Below are 19,474 nucleotides of genomic sequence, written 5' to 3' on the forward strand. Positions count from 1 at the left end.
GGGCAAAAGAAAAGATGTATGAGGGAAAAATGATAAAGTTCTGGTATAAGTAGTTTGTCTCTGGAGCATAGCCTTTGAGGGAGTGATAGGAGACAAGCTGGCAAAGTAGAATGGGATGAGATAAAAATCCTTGGCTAGGCAGTTCTTATTTCAGCTTAGCTATTGAGGTAAAACACAGATAATAAAGTGCATTAAGCTTAGCCAACATCTCAGTGAATGTGTATATACCTCCTTATAATCACCACCCAGATCAAGATCTAAAACATTTCTAGCATTCCAGAAGGTTCCTTTATGCCTTTCCCAGTCAGTCCCCCTCCCTAGAGGGAACTACTGCTCTGGCCTCAATTGCTATTAATTAGTTCTGTCTGTTCTTCACAGAAGTGGACATATACAATTTATACCCTTTGTATCTGGCTTCTTTTACTCAGTGTAATGATCATGAGATGTCTCTTGTTGTTGAACTTTAAGAGACTTTGTTCTTGGGCAGCCCTGGTGGCTCAGTGGTTTAGTGCTGCTTCAGCCCAGGGCCTGATCCTAGAGACCTGGGATCGAGTCCCATGTCAGGCTTCCTGCATGGAACCTGCTTCTCCCTCTGCCTGTGTCTCTGCCTCTCTCTCTCTCTCTCTCTCTCTCTCTCTTTGTGTTTCTCATGAATAAATAAAATCTTTAAAAAAAGAGAGAGAGAGACTTTGTTCATTTTCTTGCTTCATAGTATTCCATTGAATGAACACCCAGAAATTTGTTTATGCATTTTCTAGTTGGCAGACATTTGGGTTATTTCCAGTTTCGTGCTAGTGTGACTACAGCTATTATGAACATTCTTGTACATGTCTTTCAGTGAACAATGTATTCATTTCTCTTGGATATATACCTAGAAGTGGGTAGGCACATTTTTGTTTTAGTAAGTTATGCCCAACAGTTCTCCCTAGTGGTTGTATCAAGGGCGTTTTGACTTTAGCCTGAGGAAGACTGGGAGTGGTGTGCTGAAATTTATATTTTAGTCTGGCAGCCACTGTGAAAGACACACTGAAGGTAGATGAGGCTGTAGACGGGGATACCAGTCTGAGCAACAGACCAAGTGAGGGTTCATGAGGCCCTGAGCTCTGAAAAGATCTCAGGAGCTCATGGAGGGAGAGGATAGCATTTAGAGATGATAAGAAGGTAGAGTTAACAAGATTGTTTGGATGTTGTAGGGAAAGAATGGAATTCAGGATGACTGCCAGATCTCTGACGTGGTGTTGGCAGAATGGTGGTGCCCTTTTCTGAGAGAGGGAGCACTTGGGAAGGGGCAGGTTTGAGGAAGAAGAGAAGCTCTGTTTTGAACATCTTGAATCTAAGGGACCTGTGTGAGATCAAGGTGGAGGTATCCAGTAGGCAATTGGATACATGGAACTGAAGCTCTGGGGAGAGATCCACGCTGGAGATTTCTATCATGGAAACAAGGGAATGCGTGAACCATCAGAGAGGGGGTGTAGAAAGAGGATCCCAAGAAGATGACTGAGAAGGCATTTCCTGAGAGGTAGGAGGAAAACCAGGAGCTGGCCTGGTATTATGAAAATCCAGGGGAGGGAGAGTTTCCAAAAAGAGTTTCCAAAGTCTGTTGAGGAGTCAAAAAAAATGGGCATCGAAAGGTGTCCAGTGAATGCAGAGTTTAACCTAGCTGTCCATGGTGCCAAGGCACCTGGGGCCTTCTGCCTCCGCAGTCTCTGTGGTGCCAGAAGCCCACATCAGTGTGATGGGGCCGACTGGGCTCTCTTTCCCCTCACTTCTTTTTCACTGGCTTCTCAGCCTGAGGCAAGGGAGAGAGAGAGAGAGGGAAAGGAAGATTCAGCCTCACTCAGTCCAGGGACGTCTGTGGCCTCTCAGAGAAGTTTGGTGGGGACCTCCGCTGGACAATAGAGGGCAGACAACAGCTAGTACAAGGCCCACCAAGTCCCTCCTGACATTGGAACACTGAAAACTTTGACATTTGAACACAAATTTCCCCTGGAGCCTTTCCCCTATGGAAATTTCCAGTTGTAAACCATACTGACTTTAATCTGAAGTGTCAGAAAGGTTGCCCAGGAGTCTGGGAGCCAACCAGCTGAAAGCACATTTGTATGGAAGTCAGGGCAAACAAAATAGGATTCAGAACATTTTTTGAGATTTCTGCCAGTGGTGAACTTTTCCAGGAAACATGACAAAAACTGACCCTCTTAGGCAAAAAAGCACTGGGTCTTATCATAATTAATTTGTATTCTTACTGAAACATAAACTTGGGGGAAATGGTGAAGGGAAAGATCAGCACATTTATTTCTTATTTCTTTACCAGGCACAAGGGGCTGGAGGAGGCTCCCATAGAGTTTAATGAGCAGCTTTATGTATTTATATGCTTTGACTGGAGCTAAAGAGGTCTGTGCCACACAATGGGTAGTTTCCAGTTGGATTTTAAAAGAAAATAACTTTGATCATTTCAAAAGCAATGAAGCCTGATACAGCACAGAGAAAAGAAAGCGGTAATTTATGGCTACCATTAAGGACACAAAGACAAAGGCGGAGGGAACGTTTCACTAAGTGAAGATTTACAAATGTGTAAAAACCATCCTTATGACTAGAAATAGCTGAGTGTCTCTCTCAGTACTAAACAAAAGGGGATAGGAGGGAGAGGGAAAAAGACAGAAAAAGGGATGCAACCTGCCTGCCTTCACTGGGGATGAAAAGGTCAAAAGAAAAACAACCACAGAAAAGTTATTTTCTCAGATTCTCCATCAGGCAGCAGCACTAGCAATGAAGGCCCAAAGAGGCATTCTTTGCCGAGGCCCATGGGCATGGGAAAGACCAGGGCAACAGATGGGGCTGTGGGGATGGTGGGGGCTGTGCTACAAAGGGGGCGCTCTGGGAAGGGGATGGATCCTAGGAAGACATGTTCTTATGCTTGAGCTAGGTGGGATTTTTTTATGTTTATTTTTTTCTGATTGCCAAAGGGGTATGTGTGTGTGTGTGTGTTTGTATTCATAGATAGATAGATAGATAGATAGATAGATAGATAGATAGATAGACTATTCATATATATTCATTATTAAATTTTCTCCTGTATAAATATATATACATGCATATATACATGTATGTATGTATGTATTGTGTATGTATGCATAGGAGAAAATGTAATAAATAAAGAGACGCTCTGATTAAAACCCCTCAGTGTGATGTTTAACAACAGCATCTCAGAATTGTTACTACATTTGTTCCTCAAGTGCTCCATGCCAAGTGTAGTGGGCTCCATCGTCGGTCGCAAGGGGAGGTTTGCACATGTTCCCTTTTAAGGACTAGCTTGTTGGAAAGCCAGCTGATAGGTGCTGTCTGTATTTGCAGCTGGTCAGACCTGATGTTTATGAGTTCAGGTGGTCATAGATACCACCTGCGACCCAGGCAAAATTTGTGCTGGCTCTTGTCCCTGGTGGCTCACCTTTGACCTCTAGCCCCTTTTCCCTTCACCTTTTAGGCTGTTCTCTAGATATATTTAATTAGAGTCCTGGGAGATGAACGTTTCCTGCTGTGATTGAGAGGAACAGTCTAAGCATGCGGGGCGGTGGGACAGGTGGGCGGCTGCTTGGGCTGGGGATCACAGAAGGCCTGGGTTGGACGGCATGGAGAAAGGTGCAGAGTGCACGTCACGGTGAGCAGCAAGCTGATGTCCTCTCCCCTGGGTCTCCTGAGGGCCAGAAGTACGTGGAATTACTCTCACTCCAACCACGGTACCGTCCCAAGTGGCTTTAGACATCTGGGACCATAGGACACTTTCTGGGAGCCTCCTATTTCAGGCCAGAGTGTACTTGCCTCACAAGAGGGACTGGGTCAAGTTGTAGGACACTGCGAGCAGGCAGAGCAGGAGCACGAGGCTCTGGGGGCTGCGGCCGGCAGCGGTGCGGGCGCCGCAGGTTTGGTGCCGCCGCCCTGGGGACGCGGCCCCGCCCGGCCAGGCTGACAGCCGCCCTCCAGCCACCGCCCCGCGCCCGGAGGGGAGGGGGCGGCCGGGAGGGGCGGCACTGCCCCCCGCACCCCGCCCCGGCCCGGGGAGGACCGTGTGAAAATGAGGCCGGGGCTGGGGGCCGGGCGGGGCCGGGCCGGGGGTGTCAGAGCGCGGCGGGCAGGGCGCCCGCACACACCTCCCGGAGCCGCCGCCTCGCTCGCCGCCTCCGCCCGCAGCCGCTGCGCCATCCATGGGGGTCGTGGGCCGCGGCTGCCCCGGGACGGCCTGGGCGCTGCTGCCGCCGCTGCTGCTGCTGCTGCTGCTGCCGCCGCCGCCGCCGACCGCCGCCGTCCCGCGCCGCAGCGGCCGCGCCCCGGGGCCGCCGGAGGGTGAGTGCCCGCACCTCCCGGGGCTCGGCACGCACCCGGGGCTGCGGGAGCTCGGCGGCGGGAGCCCGCGGCCCCGGCCCCCCGGGGCCTCACCGCCCGCCAGGCCGAGGCGCCACCGCCGCTCGCGCCAGAGGCCGGGGCCTGCGGGCGCAGCCGGCTTCGGACCCGGGGCCGATGACAGTTGCGGTCCCCGAAGGTCGCCTGCTGGTCGGACTCCCGCGCGCTGGAAGGACGGAGGGCACCGGGCGCGGGGCCAGCTCCTCATCGGCGTGGATGGGGAAACTGAGGGTCGCGGCAGCTTCCCCTCCTTCCCCTGGGGCCGGGAAGCTCCGTGCGCTCCAGGCTGGGCTCCAGAGCTCCCTGCGAAGCAGGGGCGGGGTGGGGGCCGGGACGTCGTGGGCAACACACCGGGCTTCCCCGGCGGCCGCAGATGCGAACTCTGGACGTTCTGCGCTGCCTGCGCTCGCAGTGTTTTCAGTTAACATCCTGCAGTGGTGTCAGCCCAGGAAATACTTAAACCAAGGCCGACTTCCAGGTGGAGAGGGTGGGCAGAGGTTGATGGGTGCTCACTTTGCACCATCTGAGAGCACAGCGCGGCGCGCTCAGAGCCCAGGGCAAGCTTTCCCCCTCCCAAACCCCAAACCTTGAGAAAGCGGACACTGCTTCGTTTTCAGCATTTTGGGTTTTTTGTTTGTTGGTTTGTTTGTTTGTTTTGCCAACCTTTGTCTTTTCCTTCAATAGGCATTTATTACTGACTGCTCATGTGCCAGGCACTGTGCTCGACATCAAGGACACAGAGTCTGTAACCAAGACACCATCTAGAGGGGAGGACAGGCAGGAAAGCAGTGACAGTCCTGTATAATATACACTATGAAAGGAGATAAATATGGGAGGAGGTTGTGGGGGACACCCTCTACACTGGGGGATCATGATAGGCTTCCTGGAGGTGGTAGATTGGGGCTGAGTCTTTTAGGCGAGTGGAAAGGGTGTGTGGGCGAGTAGTCTAGTGAGCAGAAACAGGCTGTGCCTGGAAGCAGGAGCCTGGAAGTGGCACAGTTTGTCCCAGGGGCTTCTCAGGAGTTTAGCTGAGGAGGAGAGAGTTGGGGTGGGCTGATGGGACATGAGGCTAAAAGAGGGCGGAAGCCAGATCATGAAGGGCTCGGGGCACCATACCAGGAGCTTGCTGTGCTCTTTTGCAGATGTGGACGAGTGTGCCCAAGGACTAGATGACTGTCACACCAATGCCATCTGTCAGAATACACTCACCTCCTACAAGTGCTCCTGCAAGCCTGGCTACCAAGGGGAGGGCAGGCAGTGTGAGGGTAAGTGGCTTGGGGACTGGTGGTAAATGAGCCAGGCAGGTGAAGCTTCTCACCCCCTTAGCTCTTGCAGTGGCCACTCATGTTGGTAAAAGTGCTGCTCTACTACCCCCCAGCTCATACCACCTACCTTCTGAACTACATTCCAGACCTTTAACGCACTAGGAACACCAGGTCTTCCCTAGAGCTGATCATAGCTTCCCTAGAAGCTGAAATGTTCTTTCATCTAGCTTGTGAAAAGGAAAAGAGGTGTTTTACTATTTTTGGTCCCATTCAGTTGGGGGCAGAAAGTCAACAACCATATTGATCAGGAGAGCCATGCCAGCCAGAAAAGGACTGATCATGCACCTTCCTGGGGCAATTTACACCCTTGCCCTGGAGTCTGAGTACAGAAGTCCTGCCCTCCCCTGCTGGCTTTATTTTGGAGGCTCCATCTTCCTCATGGCTTTGGGCTGTTTGGCATTGTGACCTTCTAAGCTTTAGAAGCTATACCAAGGGCCTGTCTCACTTGGAGCTGCATGTTCACCCTAGAAAGATGTGCAGAGGGATATTTTAAGCCCTTAGAATTCTAGATCAGTAGAGCCTCTAGTCTGGACTCTGCCATCTTGTGTTCTGGGCCAGTGTCACGAACACTGAAATCCAGAACTGGGCAAAGACTGAGCACTCATAGGAGAAGGAGATTCCTGGGGATGGAATCATGGCATGTTGGAGCTGGCAGGGCCCTTCAGGGAGCTCTGAGCCATTCCCATCCCTCAGATGTGAGACACTGAGGTAGGGGAATTGGGAAGGGGACTTGTGGCCATAATCACACAGCTAACCTGCAGGTTGAAGAAAGTAAGGATTTACCCTAGCTCTGTCCCTGGACCCATATCTCTTGTATTCACTCAACCTCCTGATGTCCTTCTTTGGTGGGTGAGAAATCCTGTTACTTATACTTTCCTTTGTGCACAAGGTGAAAAATTTGCTTCTCCTATCGGAGGAAGTGTACTTCTGGTCAGGTTCATAGCAGATGGGGCGGTAGTCCATCCTTAAAGTCTTTGTGTTTCTCTAAGATCATGTTCTTCCAGAGACAGATAGCCACCTTTCCCTCTCTCTGTCTTATTACATCATGGGAGGCCAAAAGGCTGCCTCTCCCTGAAACATATCTTTGCAGATTCCTCTGTACCATTTCCTCACTGTATTAAATATTCTACTTATAGTACTGGAATTCACACATGTTGGTACTCTGCTTGGGGAAAAAATTGTTTACTTTTTCACTGATTTTCTAGTCACTGTATACTCTCTGGGAGTGGGAGGGGGGCAGACACTATGCCAAGGTTTCTTTGAGGTAGAGGACATACTTAGTAAGAGACGTAGAATGACAGGTGGCAAGAATTTCCTTATTCTTAGTTGTTGGGCTTGACGTTAGGGCACATGAAATTGAATCGCTGACAATTTTTCATTGAAAAGTCAACTATTTAGTTTAAAATAACTAATGATTGACCAGAGTTGCTGCTTTTATGTATCTAAATTGGCGTTAAAATAATAATATTGGGCAGCCCAGGTGGCTCAGTGGTTTAGCGCTGCCTTCAGCCCAGGACCTGATCCGGGAGACTCAGGATCCAGTCCCATGTCAGGCTCCCTGCATGGAGCCTGCTTCTCCCTCTGCCTGTGTCTCTGCCTCTCTCTCGCTCTCTCTGTGTCTCTCATGAATAAAGTCTCTCATGAATAAATAAATAAAATCTTAAAAAAAATAATAATAATAAAATAATTACATTTATTATTATTATGAAAAGTCAAACATTATAGAAAATGTATGAAACAAAATTAAAGACCCTCTTATCCCTTTATCCACAGGTAATCACTGTTAGCAGGGAGCATATATTCTTTGTAGTGTCATTTAAAACTAAAACTCCAGAGGGATATGATCTTTTACATACTTGTAGTATTTTTGAATACCTATAAAGTTAGTGAGTAAGGATGTCCCTCTTTAGTTTGGATTTCTTGATGCAAGAGTCGAGAAGCAGAAACTTTCTTTCAAAAAGGAAAAGGAGAGAAAATGAAGATTGCAAGGATTCCAAGATGTAGATATTTAAAGATGTAATTCTTTTATGGGTGTTCCTTCGCTTAATGGTTTAAACCTCTTGAGTTCAACCCATGGTGTCATGTATGTTGTGATTTTTGTCAGCTTCACTGTTACTGTTTAAGTATAAGGATGGGAACTGGGTTTGCCTAGAGTGACCAGAATTTTATCCTCTATAAAGTTTCTTCTGCCAAAATGTTGGAGAAATGAAAATATGGGCCCTGATAAGTATTTTGAAAATAATATGATTCCAAGGTGGCTTTGAATAAATGAAGTTTTATTCTAAATTATTTTTTTAATTTTAATTTTTATTTATTTATGATAGAGAGAGAGAGAGAGAGGCAGAGACACAGGCAGAGGGAGAGGCAGGCTCCATGCACCGGGAGCCCGACATGGGATTTGATCCCGGGTCTCCAGGATCGCGCCCTGGGCCAAAGGCAGGCGCCAAACCGCTGCACCACCCAGGGATCCCTATTCTAAATTATTTTTGTTTATATCTCACATTTTGGGGATGGGGGTATTTCAGTGGTCAGTGATCATTATATGGTTCTTTTCTATTTAGAGAACTGAATGAATCAAATTTAACAAGAATGAATCTAAACTTGGCCTTTAATTAAGGAGCTGTATTGTTGTGGGTTTTTTTCTGTTTTTATAAATTTTTAAAAAGATTATTTATTTATTTATTTATTTATTTATTTATTTGAGAGAGAGAGAGAGAGCACAAGTGGGGGGGGGGGCAGGAGGAGAGAGAGAAGCAGACTCCCCATTGAGCAGGCAGTCTGATGTGAGAGTCTGCCCCACGACCCTGGGATCACGACCTGAGCCGAAGGCAGATGCTTAACCGACTGGGCCACCCAGGCACCCAGAGCTGTGTTTTTTAAAAGCACTTTTATTTTGGAATGATTTTAAATTTCAGGAAAGTTGCCAAACTAATGCAGAATTCACATATGCCCTTCAATTATCTTACCCTGATGTTAACAACTTATATAACCATAGTACAATATCAAAACCAGGAAATTAATCTATTAACATCAGCACAGTACTTCTAACTAAACTATAGATTCAGATTTCACCGGTTTTTTCTTAATGTTCTCCCTTCTCCCCACCACTTCCCAGGCCATTCCAATTCAGAGTCCCACATAACATTTAGTTGTTGTGTCTCCTCGGTCTCCTCCAATCTGTGACGGTTCCTGTCCTTCCTAGTTTTTCATGACTTGGACACTTTGGATGAATACAGCTGAGTTCTTTTGTTTGCCTTATGTTTTTTTCATAATAAGAATTGATACAGTAGGAATTGGCACAATAAGAGAATGTCGTATGTTTTCTCACGATAAAATTAAGATTATGTATTGTAGTAATACAAAAAGTAAAGATTTTGACAAGGCTACCATAGAGGTGCTGTGTGCTTTTTAGCACATTTCATGGTGGGAGAGGCACATGACATTAATATGCCCCATTACTGGTGATACTAACTTTGATCATCTAGTTGAGATGGTGCGTCCTGGATTTCTCCACTGCAAAGTTACTATTTTTCCCTTTTGCAATAAACACACATTTTAGGGCAGATAATTTGTCTATGCTAATATCCTGTTCCTTCTCAAGTCTTTGCCCACTGATTTGAGCATCCATCTGTGGATCTTGCCTGTAACAGTTATTACTATGATATAATAACTGATAATTTGATATACATTTTTTAACTGAGATTCTTCTGTAAGGAAGATATTTTGCTTCTCCCCTGTTTATTTATGCATTGATTTATGTATTTATGCCAGAATGGACTCATGGGTATTTAATTATTTGTATAGTAATTTGTTTTGAGCTCAAATTATTCCAGCTTTAGCCATTGGGAGCTCCTTCATATTATTTCCTGTGGCCTTTTGACATGGTCTCATCCTTTTTTGAGAGGATGAAACCTCATCTTGTTTTCTGGTACCATAAGATGTCACAGACACATCTTGTATTTTCCCTTCCTCTGCCCTGGAACCAACCACTTCTACAAGGAGCTCTGGTTCCTTTGATTGGAAAATGGTGCATAGAAACCAAAGTCTGGATGCTTGGTGTTCTCATTGTTACTGGGATGTCATTGTTCTTAGGCTTTCTCAGTACACAGACCTAGGAAACATATGTATGTATTCTAACACACACATATACATTTATCTATATTTAGTCCATATATATATGTATTTGTACATATATTAAAAACAATGACTTTACACTGATGTTTTGGATTCCAAAGCAATGCCACAAGAGTTACTCAGTCTGTCTCTTTGCTTATTCATAACTTCTTTCTCCAACGGTGAGAAAGGTGGCTCTCATTATCTGTGATATAGTTAGTTACCTGTTTGTTCAATCCAAGTATACACATAAATAATTTACAAAGCTACTAATCCATAGTCTTGCAAGTAAAGCAGATTTACTAATTAGAGGACAGTATCTGTATATAGCTGTTTTTATTTTTAGCCGTACAACATTTAGTCAAGATGTTTCCAAAGTTATTTGGCTAATACTTTTTCCTACATTTCCCTCAATGTGGTTGTTATTCATTTGTTATACAGCTAAGTTCATTTGTTTCTCTTTGTATCCCATTTTTATTTGTTCCCCCCCCCACCTCTGTACACTGGTTGACTGTATGTATGTACATATATACATATATATGTATGCACATAAAAATGTATGTCTGTATGTATTCATGCATATATCACTATGGTTTCAAAAGTCAAAACTATAAAAATGGCATACTCAGAGGGAGTAATACTCCCTCTCCCTATTTCTGTTCCCCTGTTTCACATTCCTCCTTTTTCATCCTTTTCCCACACACCATGGATCACCAAACTCTCTAATTTCTGGTTTATCCTGTATGCCTCCTAGATTTCTTTTGCAGACAATGGGTCTTGTCTTTCTTCTTTCTTTCTTTCTTTCTTTCTTTCTTTCTTTCTTTCTTTCTTTCTTTTTTTCTTTCTTTCTATTTCAGAAGATGAGAGAGAAAGAGAGAGAACAAGCATGAATGGTGGGGCGCAGGGCTGAGGGAGAGGGAAAGAGAGAATCTTAAGCAGGCTGCATGCTTGGTATGGAGCCTGATGTGGGACTTCATCTTGTAACTCTAAAATCATGACCTGAGGGCAGCCCCGGTGGTGCAGCGGTTTGGCGCCGCCTACAGCCCAGGGCATGATCCTGGAGACCCTGGATCAAGTCCCACGTCAGGCTCTCTGCATGGAGCCTGCTTCTCCCTCTGCCTGTGTCTTTGCCTCTCTCTCTCTCTGCATCTCTATGAATAAATAAATAAAATAAAATCTTAAAAAAAAATAAATAAAATCATGACCTGAGCTGAAATCAAGAGTCAGGTGCTTAACTGACTGAGACACCCTGGTGCCCTGATAAATGTGTATTTTCTTTTTAACTACTTAAGTGAATTCTAACCATAAAATTGACCAATTCAAACTAAGTGTACAAATCAATGATTTTGAGTAAATTAACTGAGTCAGTCGTGCAACTATCACATAATATAGTTTTCAAACATATTCCTTATCTCAGTAAGATCCCCCATTCCCAGCCCCAGCTTTGGACAACCACTAGTCTACTTCCTGTCTCTACAGATTTGCCTTTTCTGGATATTTCATATAAATAGAATCATATAATATGTGGTATTTTTGCTTTTGGCTTCCTTCACCTAGCATGTTTTTGAGATTCATCCATGTTGTAGCCTGTACTGGCATTTTATTCCTTTTTACTGTTGACTAGTATTCTATTGTATGGATATGCCATATTTTGTTTATCCATTCACCAATTGATGGATGATATGTGGGTTGTTTCTACTTTTGGGCTATCATATATAATGTTGCTATGAACATTTACCTGCAAGTCTTTGTGTGGATATAATTTTTCATTTCTCTTACATATATACTTAGAAGTATATAGACATTTCTAGATTGCATGTGAAATTTATGTTTAACCTTTTAAGAAACTGCTACACTGTTTCCAAAGTGGTTATGCTATCTTACATTACCATCAGCAAGGTATGAGGGTTCCCATTTCTCCACATCCTCATCAACATTTGTTTTTCTCTTCTCTTTTTTATTTTTATTTTTTATTTATTTTAAAAAATTCTCCATCAACTCTTTGTTTTTCTTTTTTAAGATTTTATTTATTTATTCAGGAGAGACACACAGAGAGAGGCAGAGACACAGGCAGAGGGAGAAGCAGGCCCCATGCAAGGAGCCTGACGCGAGACTCCATCCAGGGTCTCCAGGATCACGCCCCAGGCCGAAGGCAGGTGCTAAACTGCTGAGCCACCCAGAGATCCTTGTTTTTCTCTTTTTTAAAATCAAAACTGTTCTAGTGAGTGTGAAATGGTATCACACTGTGGTTTTAATTTGAATTCCAATAATAATTAACAATACTGACCATTTTTCATATGCTTATTACCCATTTGTATATCATCTTTGGTGAAATGTCTATTCAAATCATTTGCCCATTCTGAAATTGGGTTGTTTGTCTTATTATTGCTGTGATAATTCTTTGTAAGTCCTTTACAAGGTACGTGATTTGCAAATATTAAAGTTTTGAATTTTTTATAAACTCCAACTTATTAATTTAAAAATTTATGACTTGTGTGTTTGGTGTTATAGCTAAGAAATCTTTACCTAATCCAACGTCTCAGATTTTTCTCATAAAAGCTTTGTTTTTTCTTAAAAGTTTTATAGTTTTAGCTCTTACATTTAGGTCCCTGATCTATTTTGAGTTGATTTTTGTGTAGGTGTGAGGTCTAAATTCATCTTTTTGCATATGGATATTCAGTTGTCTCAGCACTATTTATTGAAAAGACTATCATTTCTCCCAATAAATTGCCTCAGCATTCTTGTCGATAATTAAGTGAGCATAAATATAATGGTTTATTTCTAGACTCTCTGTCCTGTTCCATTGATGTATGTTTTTCTTTATGCCTGTACCACACTGTCTTGATAACTGTAGCTTTTTGTTAAGTGAAAGTCCTCCAAATCAAAGGAAAGTTCTACTTTTTCAATATTGTTTTGATTCTTCTGAGTCTTTTGCATTTCTGTATACATTTTAGGATAAGCTTGTCAAGTCTACCAAAAAGCACGCTAGAATGGGTGTATTTTTCATATTATTTTTTTTACATGATAACAAACTACAGATACTCTTGGATTTTGATTATTTTAATTAATTAATTAATTAATTTTATAAAAGATTTTATTTATTTATTCATGATAGACAGAGAGAGAGAGGCAGAGACACAGGCAGAGGGAGAAGCAGGCTCCATGCAGGGAGCCCGGACATGGGACTCGATCCCGGGACTCCAGGGTCACGCCCTGGGACAAAGGCAGGTGCTAAACCACTGAGCCACCCAGGGATCCCCCTGATTATTTTAATTTAGTAGTATATCCTAGAAATCACCCCAAATCAGTTCATTGATATCTTTCTCATTCTTTTTTTTTTTTCAACAGCTGCATGGCACTTCATTGAATAGTTCTTCAACTACTTTCCTATATATGGGCACTTAGTCTGTTTCTAGTATTTTGTGATTACAAACAATACTGCAGTGAATAACCTTGTGCATAATATTTTTCCTATTGTTGGAGCTGTATCTTCAGGGTAGATTCCTAGAAGCAGGATGACTGATTAGAAGTTAAATATGTATATCTCCATCCTAAAGAAATGCCCCAGTCTGGCTTTTACTTCTCTTTTATTCTTCAGATATTGATGAATGTGAAAATGAACTCAACGGAGGCTGTGTCCATGACTGTTTGAATATTCCAGGCAATTATCGCTGCACTTGTTTTGATGGCTTCATGTTGGCTCATGATGGTCATAATTGTCTTGGTAAGGAAAATGGTTGGAAATGGCAGATCTCCTTCACCTACCCTCTGGCACCCCACCCTTTTGTTTCCTTTGATGAAAACATACTTATTAAAACAAAAAGGGGATCAGAGACTTGTGTTTTCTGGCCCCCTAGAAATCACATTCCCTGATAGAAAACCACGTAAAGTGTTTTAGTTTTTATGATCATTCATGATATCAATTCTCCATTAGTCTAAGGAGATGGACGTCATTGTTGTTATTTATTTCTAGCATTGACTTGTCACCTTCAAGATGTCTGATCTTGTGTTAAAAGACTTAGAACAGTTTCTTTAATGGTGTGAGTATCTCTATCCTAGAATTAGGTAAAACTCCTTATTCTGAAAATTCCAAATGTGAGACTATTCTAAATGTATGATTGGATCTCAGCCAGGTAACCTCACCCCCTTTTTTCTTAAGAGAAAAGTTCAAACAGAAAACTTCCATTAACATCCTCCTATTATTCCCCAAAACAGAAACATCTGTTGGAGTTTTAGTCTCTGAATTAGGGGCTGCAAAGGACATTGTTTGTGTTGGTTGCTTATGCCAGGAATAAAACAGAATTCAGAAACAGCCAACAATTGGATGAGGCTGAGTATTGAATCATCTTAGAGGATGCAGCACACCTGGCAGACAGGTATCTGTGGTCTGTTTGCATTTTAAGGCTGGTGCTACCAGTTGTACAGGAGGACATCATGGGAGACAGAGGGCATAAGGGTCCCTTAACCCTTTAAGTGGTTAACTTGCTGATGTCTGCTTGGCTGACCAAGGAGTAACTTCAGCCAGACCCTGACACGGGGACAGCTACTGAGATGCCCATTATAGTACGACGGAGTGGCTGCTTGATTGAATGCTTTGAGATCAGCATAAAAGTCACTAGATAAGAATAGACGGAACTTGTTTTTTGAGTGGTGGAGAAGGATACTTTCCCATCTGGGAATCAACCCTTGTATGGCGTTTATCCCACTTCAGTGTCACCTAGAACCCCGTCTTGAAAGAGATCCTGTCCCTTCCTGTTTGCACGCTGCATGAGAGGTCAGTCTTCGTGTCAGAACACTTGGCTTTCCAAGCCTGCAGCTGTCAGGAAGATTTGATTGAGGGCTGAGGGCTCAATAACCCCTTTGCAGACTGTCTAGGGCAGTCAGGACCATGAAAAGACACTAGAGAGACAATCCTGATAATAGCAGTCAATTGAGATTAATTAAAAACTCAAAAACAAAAACACTCACAAAAAATCCCAATAAAGTTATTTTCAGTGTGTAATTTTTGGGGAAGCATGCAGTGTGTTTTGGGGGCTTTGTTCTGTTTTTACCATTTTCTGGGGGGAAATTTCACATTTCCTTTTGACTTGCCAAGAGTGGCATTTTGGGGAATTTATGTCTACTGGCAGATCCAGTCATCATAGTTGTGCTTAAACTCCAGGCTGTGCCTGGGGAACATGTGAGCTTCCTAAGAGCAAGAGACTAAACCATCCAGGGTTTAAGGACCTGGGCCAGGTTTGGGTTGGGTGGTTCTAAGTAAAGGCCAGCTCAGAAATCCTGAGGCCCAAAGTCTTTTCTTCCCTTGGCTGTTTACACAGATATTTCAGCAGACTATCTCCATTTCCTGTCCTTGGGGTCTCTTTGTGGCCTTGGTAGCAAGCTTGTGCCCAGCAGAAATATATTGAGTATCTGCAGGGATAAAGATCTTTTAAAGGAAGCCATGAGCAAATGAAGTGGTATAGTAAGAAAAGCAGGACCAGCAGACAGTAATTTCTGTGCCATTTAGACTTGAGAGGGCTGAAGCATTTTGTGATAAGGAAGTTCAGAGCCAAAACTTTTCAGGAGCAGCACTTTCCTGCATTCTCTGGGTTGACCATTGACCACTCCTTCGCCTTTTATCACACGTTAGCCACAAATATATTAGCCAGAATTTACACAGTACAAATACCACTTAACTCTGGCACCAGACCCAGAGTCTTCCAAGATCCTGAAGGCCTATGAGCCTGAAAAATGAAATGCAGCTCTTTCACATAGCTCACCTGTCTGAATTCAGTTTCTATTTATTGAGTGTCTAGGAGTACTTCCTAGCTATTCAGTGTTGTGGCAGTGGTTCTCAGCTCTGGCTGTACATTAGAATTATTCAAGAAGTTTAAAATAACACCATTGCCTAGGTCTCATCCAAGAATAATTAGATCAATGTCTCAGGAGGTGGAGTCCAGGCATCTGGGTGCTAACATGCTGTTGGAATTGAGAACCACTGTCTTGTAGTCTGAAGAAACTCGTCAAGTGAATGATAACCTCTTTGTGCATGTGCATGTGAACACACACACTTTTATGTTAATCCAGTCAGAGTACATTACCCAACTCAATGACACATTTCTAATGGCTTTGGAGAAAGGAATAGTAGGTTAAATGCAGGGTGGGTGGGTGGCAGCTCAGAGGGGAGTATACCTTTACTCAAAACCAATTCATGGGCAACCCGGGTGGCTCAGTGGTTTAGTGCCGCCTTCGGCCCAGGGCCTGATCCTGGAGGCCCCGGGATCCAGTCCCATGTCAGGCTCCCTGCATGGAGCCTGCTTCTCCCTCTGCCTGTGTCTCTGCCTCTCTCTCTCTCTTTCTCTCTCTCTTTGTCTCTCATGAATAAATAAATAAAATCTTAAAACAAAAACAAAAACAATCCAGGATTTGGAGTGCAGGGAAACAGATCTCTCCTGCTCACCATGAGTCCTCACCATGGAACACCTTAGCCAGATGTGTTCCAGTGTGGCTTATCCTTTGGAATGTGCTCTCTTTACTCTTTGGCATAGAGAAGGGCAAGTTTGTTAGGCTTGAGGGGATGGCTTGAGTCCCATCAGTTTAGAAAGACATCTGCCTGGTAGTGTGGGAGGATGCATGACTGTAAGATCTGAAGCTTGAAACCAGATAACAGATATTTAAATGTGAATTTTCTTGTTATGGATGTGCCCAGAAGCTAGTGATAGGCACATGGGAAATCAGGCTGGAGAAATAAATGGCTTTTATTAATTTTTTTAGATTTAATTTCTTTATTTGAGAGAGAGAGAGAGAATGAGCACAAGTGAGCAGGGGGAGGAGCAGAGGGCAAGGGAGAAGCAGATTCCATGCTGAGCACAGAGCCTGATGTGGAGCTTGATCCCTCAACTCTGAGATCATGACCTGAGCTAAAATCAAGAGTCAGATGCTTAACCGACTGAGCCACCTAGGAGCCCCAAAATAAATAGTCGCTAAACCGCTGCGCCACCCAGGGATCCCTAGTTTTTATACCAGCCTTCTCCTTGAGCCTTTGTCATATCTGAGATTTTTCTGGAAGTTTCATCTGCTTTGGCTCTGGTGATGCTATGCTCTCCTGCTTTTTTGTTCATGCATTGAACAATTAATGTACACCTGCAGTGTCCAGGGCTGTGCTAAATACAACAAAAATCTCTGTCCTTAAGAAGTCAGCAGTCTAGTAGAGATGGATAAGTGAAAGCTATGAGGTGTCAAAAGGTACAAATTAAAAAAAGATTTGAGAATGTGATGTGTTAAGTGTATTGATGGAGCTGTGCACAGAGTAATGTATGACACAGTGGCAGGAAGGTCCCTTAACTCTACTCTGGGAGGTGGTGGAAGGTAGTTGGAAGAGGACTCACTGCCTTTCTGTCTTTCATGGCTCCTTCTCTGGGGCTTCTGGTATCTCCTCTCACTCCTCCTGCCCCTGGCATTCTCCTAACTTCTACTTCTGGCTGTGTGCTCACTGCAGCCCTTCTCTTCCTTCCCTCTCCTGCCTTTGGCTTCCTCACTGACACCCACTTTCAGGCCACCAAAAGTAAACAGCATTCAGAGGTGGCTTTACAACACCAGATTCAGGTTTCCCACTGCCTCCTGGACCAAGGGCTGACTATCAGCATCTCACATACACCACCTCCCTACCATGGTTGGGTCCAAGCACATCTCCACCCTCACTTCCCCACCCAGCTCTGGTCTTCATGTTTCTCGGCCCCCCCATCCAATGCTCATGTGGTTCTCCACCCTGCAGGCACCTTGCCCACAGTCCTCTTCTATTTCTTCCTTCCTAGGCACCCCATGGCCAAGCCCCAGGTCTTGTCCCAACTGAGGCTATTTGAGGTACACCTGTGAAGCCAGACTCCCAGGCTTTTGATTCTTTTCCTTCCTTGTGTCCTACCCTTGGCTACCACCTTCTTCCCAACTCAAGGGTCCAACCATGTTACTCATGCTGCAATGGTTTTCAGCTGCCTCTCAAATCAAGGTGTAACTTCTTTGCCTGGTATTCAAGGTCCCTCCATGGTGTGACTCAATCTATTCCCAGCTTCATCTCCTGGAACTTACCTACATGTACCTGTGCTCCAGCTCCATTGAATGGCCACCCTTATCTGGGCATACTCCATGCTCCCCAGCACCTGCACTATGCTCATGCCCTTTCTTTTGCCTAGAATCCGTTCTCCTGATTTAGAACTGAAGACATCCTGTAGGGCCCATCTTTCATCAGCTTTTCCATAAAATCCATCCTGATACCGCACAACCAGGTAACCTCTTTTTCCTCTGTGCCACCTTTTGCTATCTCTTACAATTACTTGTACGTTTGTCTCTTTCCCTCTGCTGAGGGACATGCTCCTAGAGCAGAAGAATTTGATCCTACTCATTTGTGTTTTACTGTCTCCTCCAGCCCCATACTTTGGAAATAGAAGGTGTTCTATAAATATTTACTGAATTGACTTTCTTGTGTTCTTGTGGGAGGCCTGGTTAAGGGATCTTGAGATCTCTGCAGTCTGGGGTCCCTGCTGACTTCTGTTCTGTGAGTTTCTGTGATGCAGAGAAGGAAGAGGGACCTCATCTCTGTTTAGCAGGTGTTCCTGAGCTGCCGGGAGGGGAGGGCATTTGAAAAAGTCACAAAAGCAAAGGCTAATCCTCCTCTCCCTCCAGATGTGGACGAGTGCCTGGAGAACAATGGTGGCTGCCAGCACACCTGTGTAAACGTCATGGGGAGCTACGAGTGCCGCTGCAAGGAGGGATTTTTCCTGAGTGACAATCAGCACACATGCATTCACCGCTTGGAAGGTGCCTCTGCTCTGCTGTGGGGAGGGGAGCAAGAGGGACAGAGGGGAAGGGGCTGGGGAGGGTCACCTCTAGGGACCTTCCCTACCTTCTGTGATTTTTGAGGGGAAGCACAGAGTATGGAAGATCTGGAGGCCTGAGAATGAGTCCAGACCCTGCTACTGGGCAGTTTTACCTTCCTCACCTGGCAAAATAAGTGGGTTGGGCCGGGTGAGCTCTAAGGTCTCTTCAAACGCTCACATTCCTGATTCTAATCTTTAAATAGAAAACATTTCAAACATGACTAGATGTTTCAGGTGAAATGTAATGGACAATCTGCCAAGTTTTCAGAAAAGGTGCTGCAAACCACAGCACCAAGTGTGAGCCTGCTCTGGGCTCTGGGTAGGTAGGGAGGGGCTGGAGTCTTTTTTATCGGGACTTACAGACCCAGATCTGGCCTTCCCAAAATGTGTTTCCCATTTTTGAACTCTGAGCCTCTTTGGTTCCAGTGCAGAGGGACCCCTTCCCTAGATGTGGGTTTCCTATGTTCTGGTTTCCCCGTGCCACAGCTTCCTGTTCCTTCGAGAATTTGTAGACAACTCTGCTGGTGGCCTCCCTTTTGTTCTCTTTGCTTTGGGTCTATACCTTTCTTATTCCTCTATTAGTTCAGTGGATTCTCAGCAGGGGGAGAGGCATTAAGAACACGTGGCCTTTAGAAACGACAAATACCCACCATTTGCTTCGAGGTGGATGTAATTGGAGGGTAGTATGCTGAGTTAAATAAGTCAATTGGAGAAGGACAAACATTATGTGGTCTCATTCATTTGGGGAACATTAATAATAGTGAAAGGGAATAAAGGGGAAAGGAGAAA

General features: G+C 44.4%; 1 protein-coding gene across 6 annotated transcripts in view; it reads left to right on the forward strand.

Moving 5' to 3' along the window:
- Window positions 1–1,243: 1,243 nt before the first annotated feature.
- SCUBE2 (signal peptide, CUB domain and EGF like domain containing 2) overlaps window positions 1,244–19,474 on the forward strand; it is a 66,635-nt gene continuing 48,404 nt past the window's right edge. For 2 of the 6 annotated variants that reach the window (XM_072727329.1, XM_072727334.1), the window contains exons 1-4: window positions 4,082–4,338; window positions 5,538–5,660; window positions 13,432–13,557; window positions 18,492–18,626. In XM_072727329.1, coding sequence (XP_072583430.1) covers window positions 4,200–4,338; window positions 5,538–5,660; window positions 13,432–13,557; window positions 18,492–18,626 — 523 coding nt within the window. In that variant the 5' untranslated portion in view covers window positions 4,082–4,199. Of the gene's footprint in view, window positions 1,520–3,611; window positions 3,705–4,081; window positions 4,339–5,537; window positions 5,661–13,431; window positions 13,558–18,491; window positions 18,627–19,474 lie in introns of those variants that run through there. The other 4 variants (XM_072727331.1, XM_072727332.1, XM_072727333.1 and 1 more) reach the window with 3 other exon arrangements.

Source organism: Vulpes vulpes, chromosome 11, assembly GCF_048418805.1.
Source record: "Vulpes vulpes isolate BD-2025 chromosome 11, VulVul3, whole genome shotgun sequence".
Classification (NCBI taxonomy): Eukaryota; Metazoa; Chordata; class Mammalia; order Carnivora; family Canidae; genus Vulpes; species Vulpes vulpes.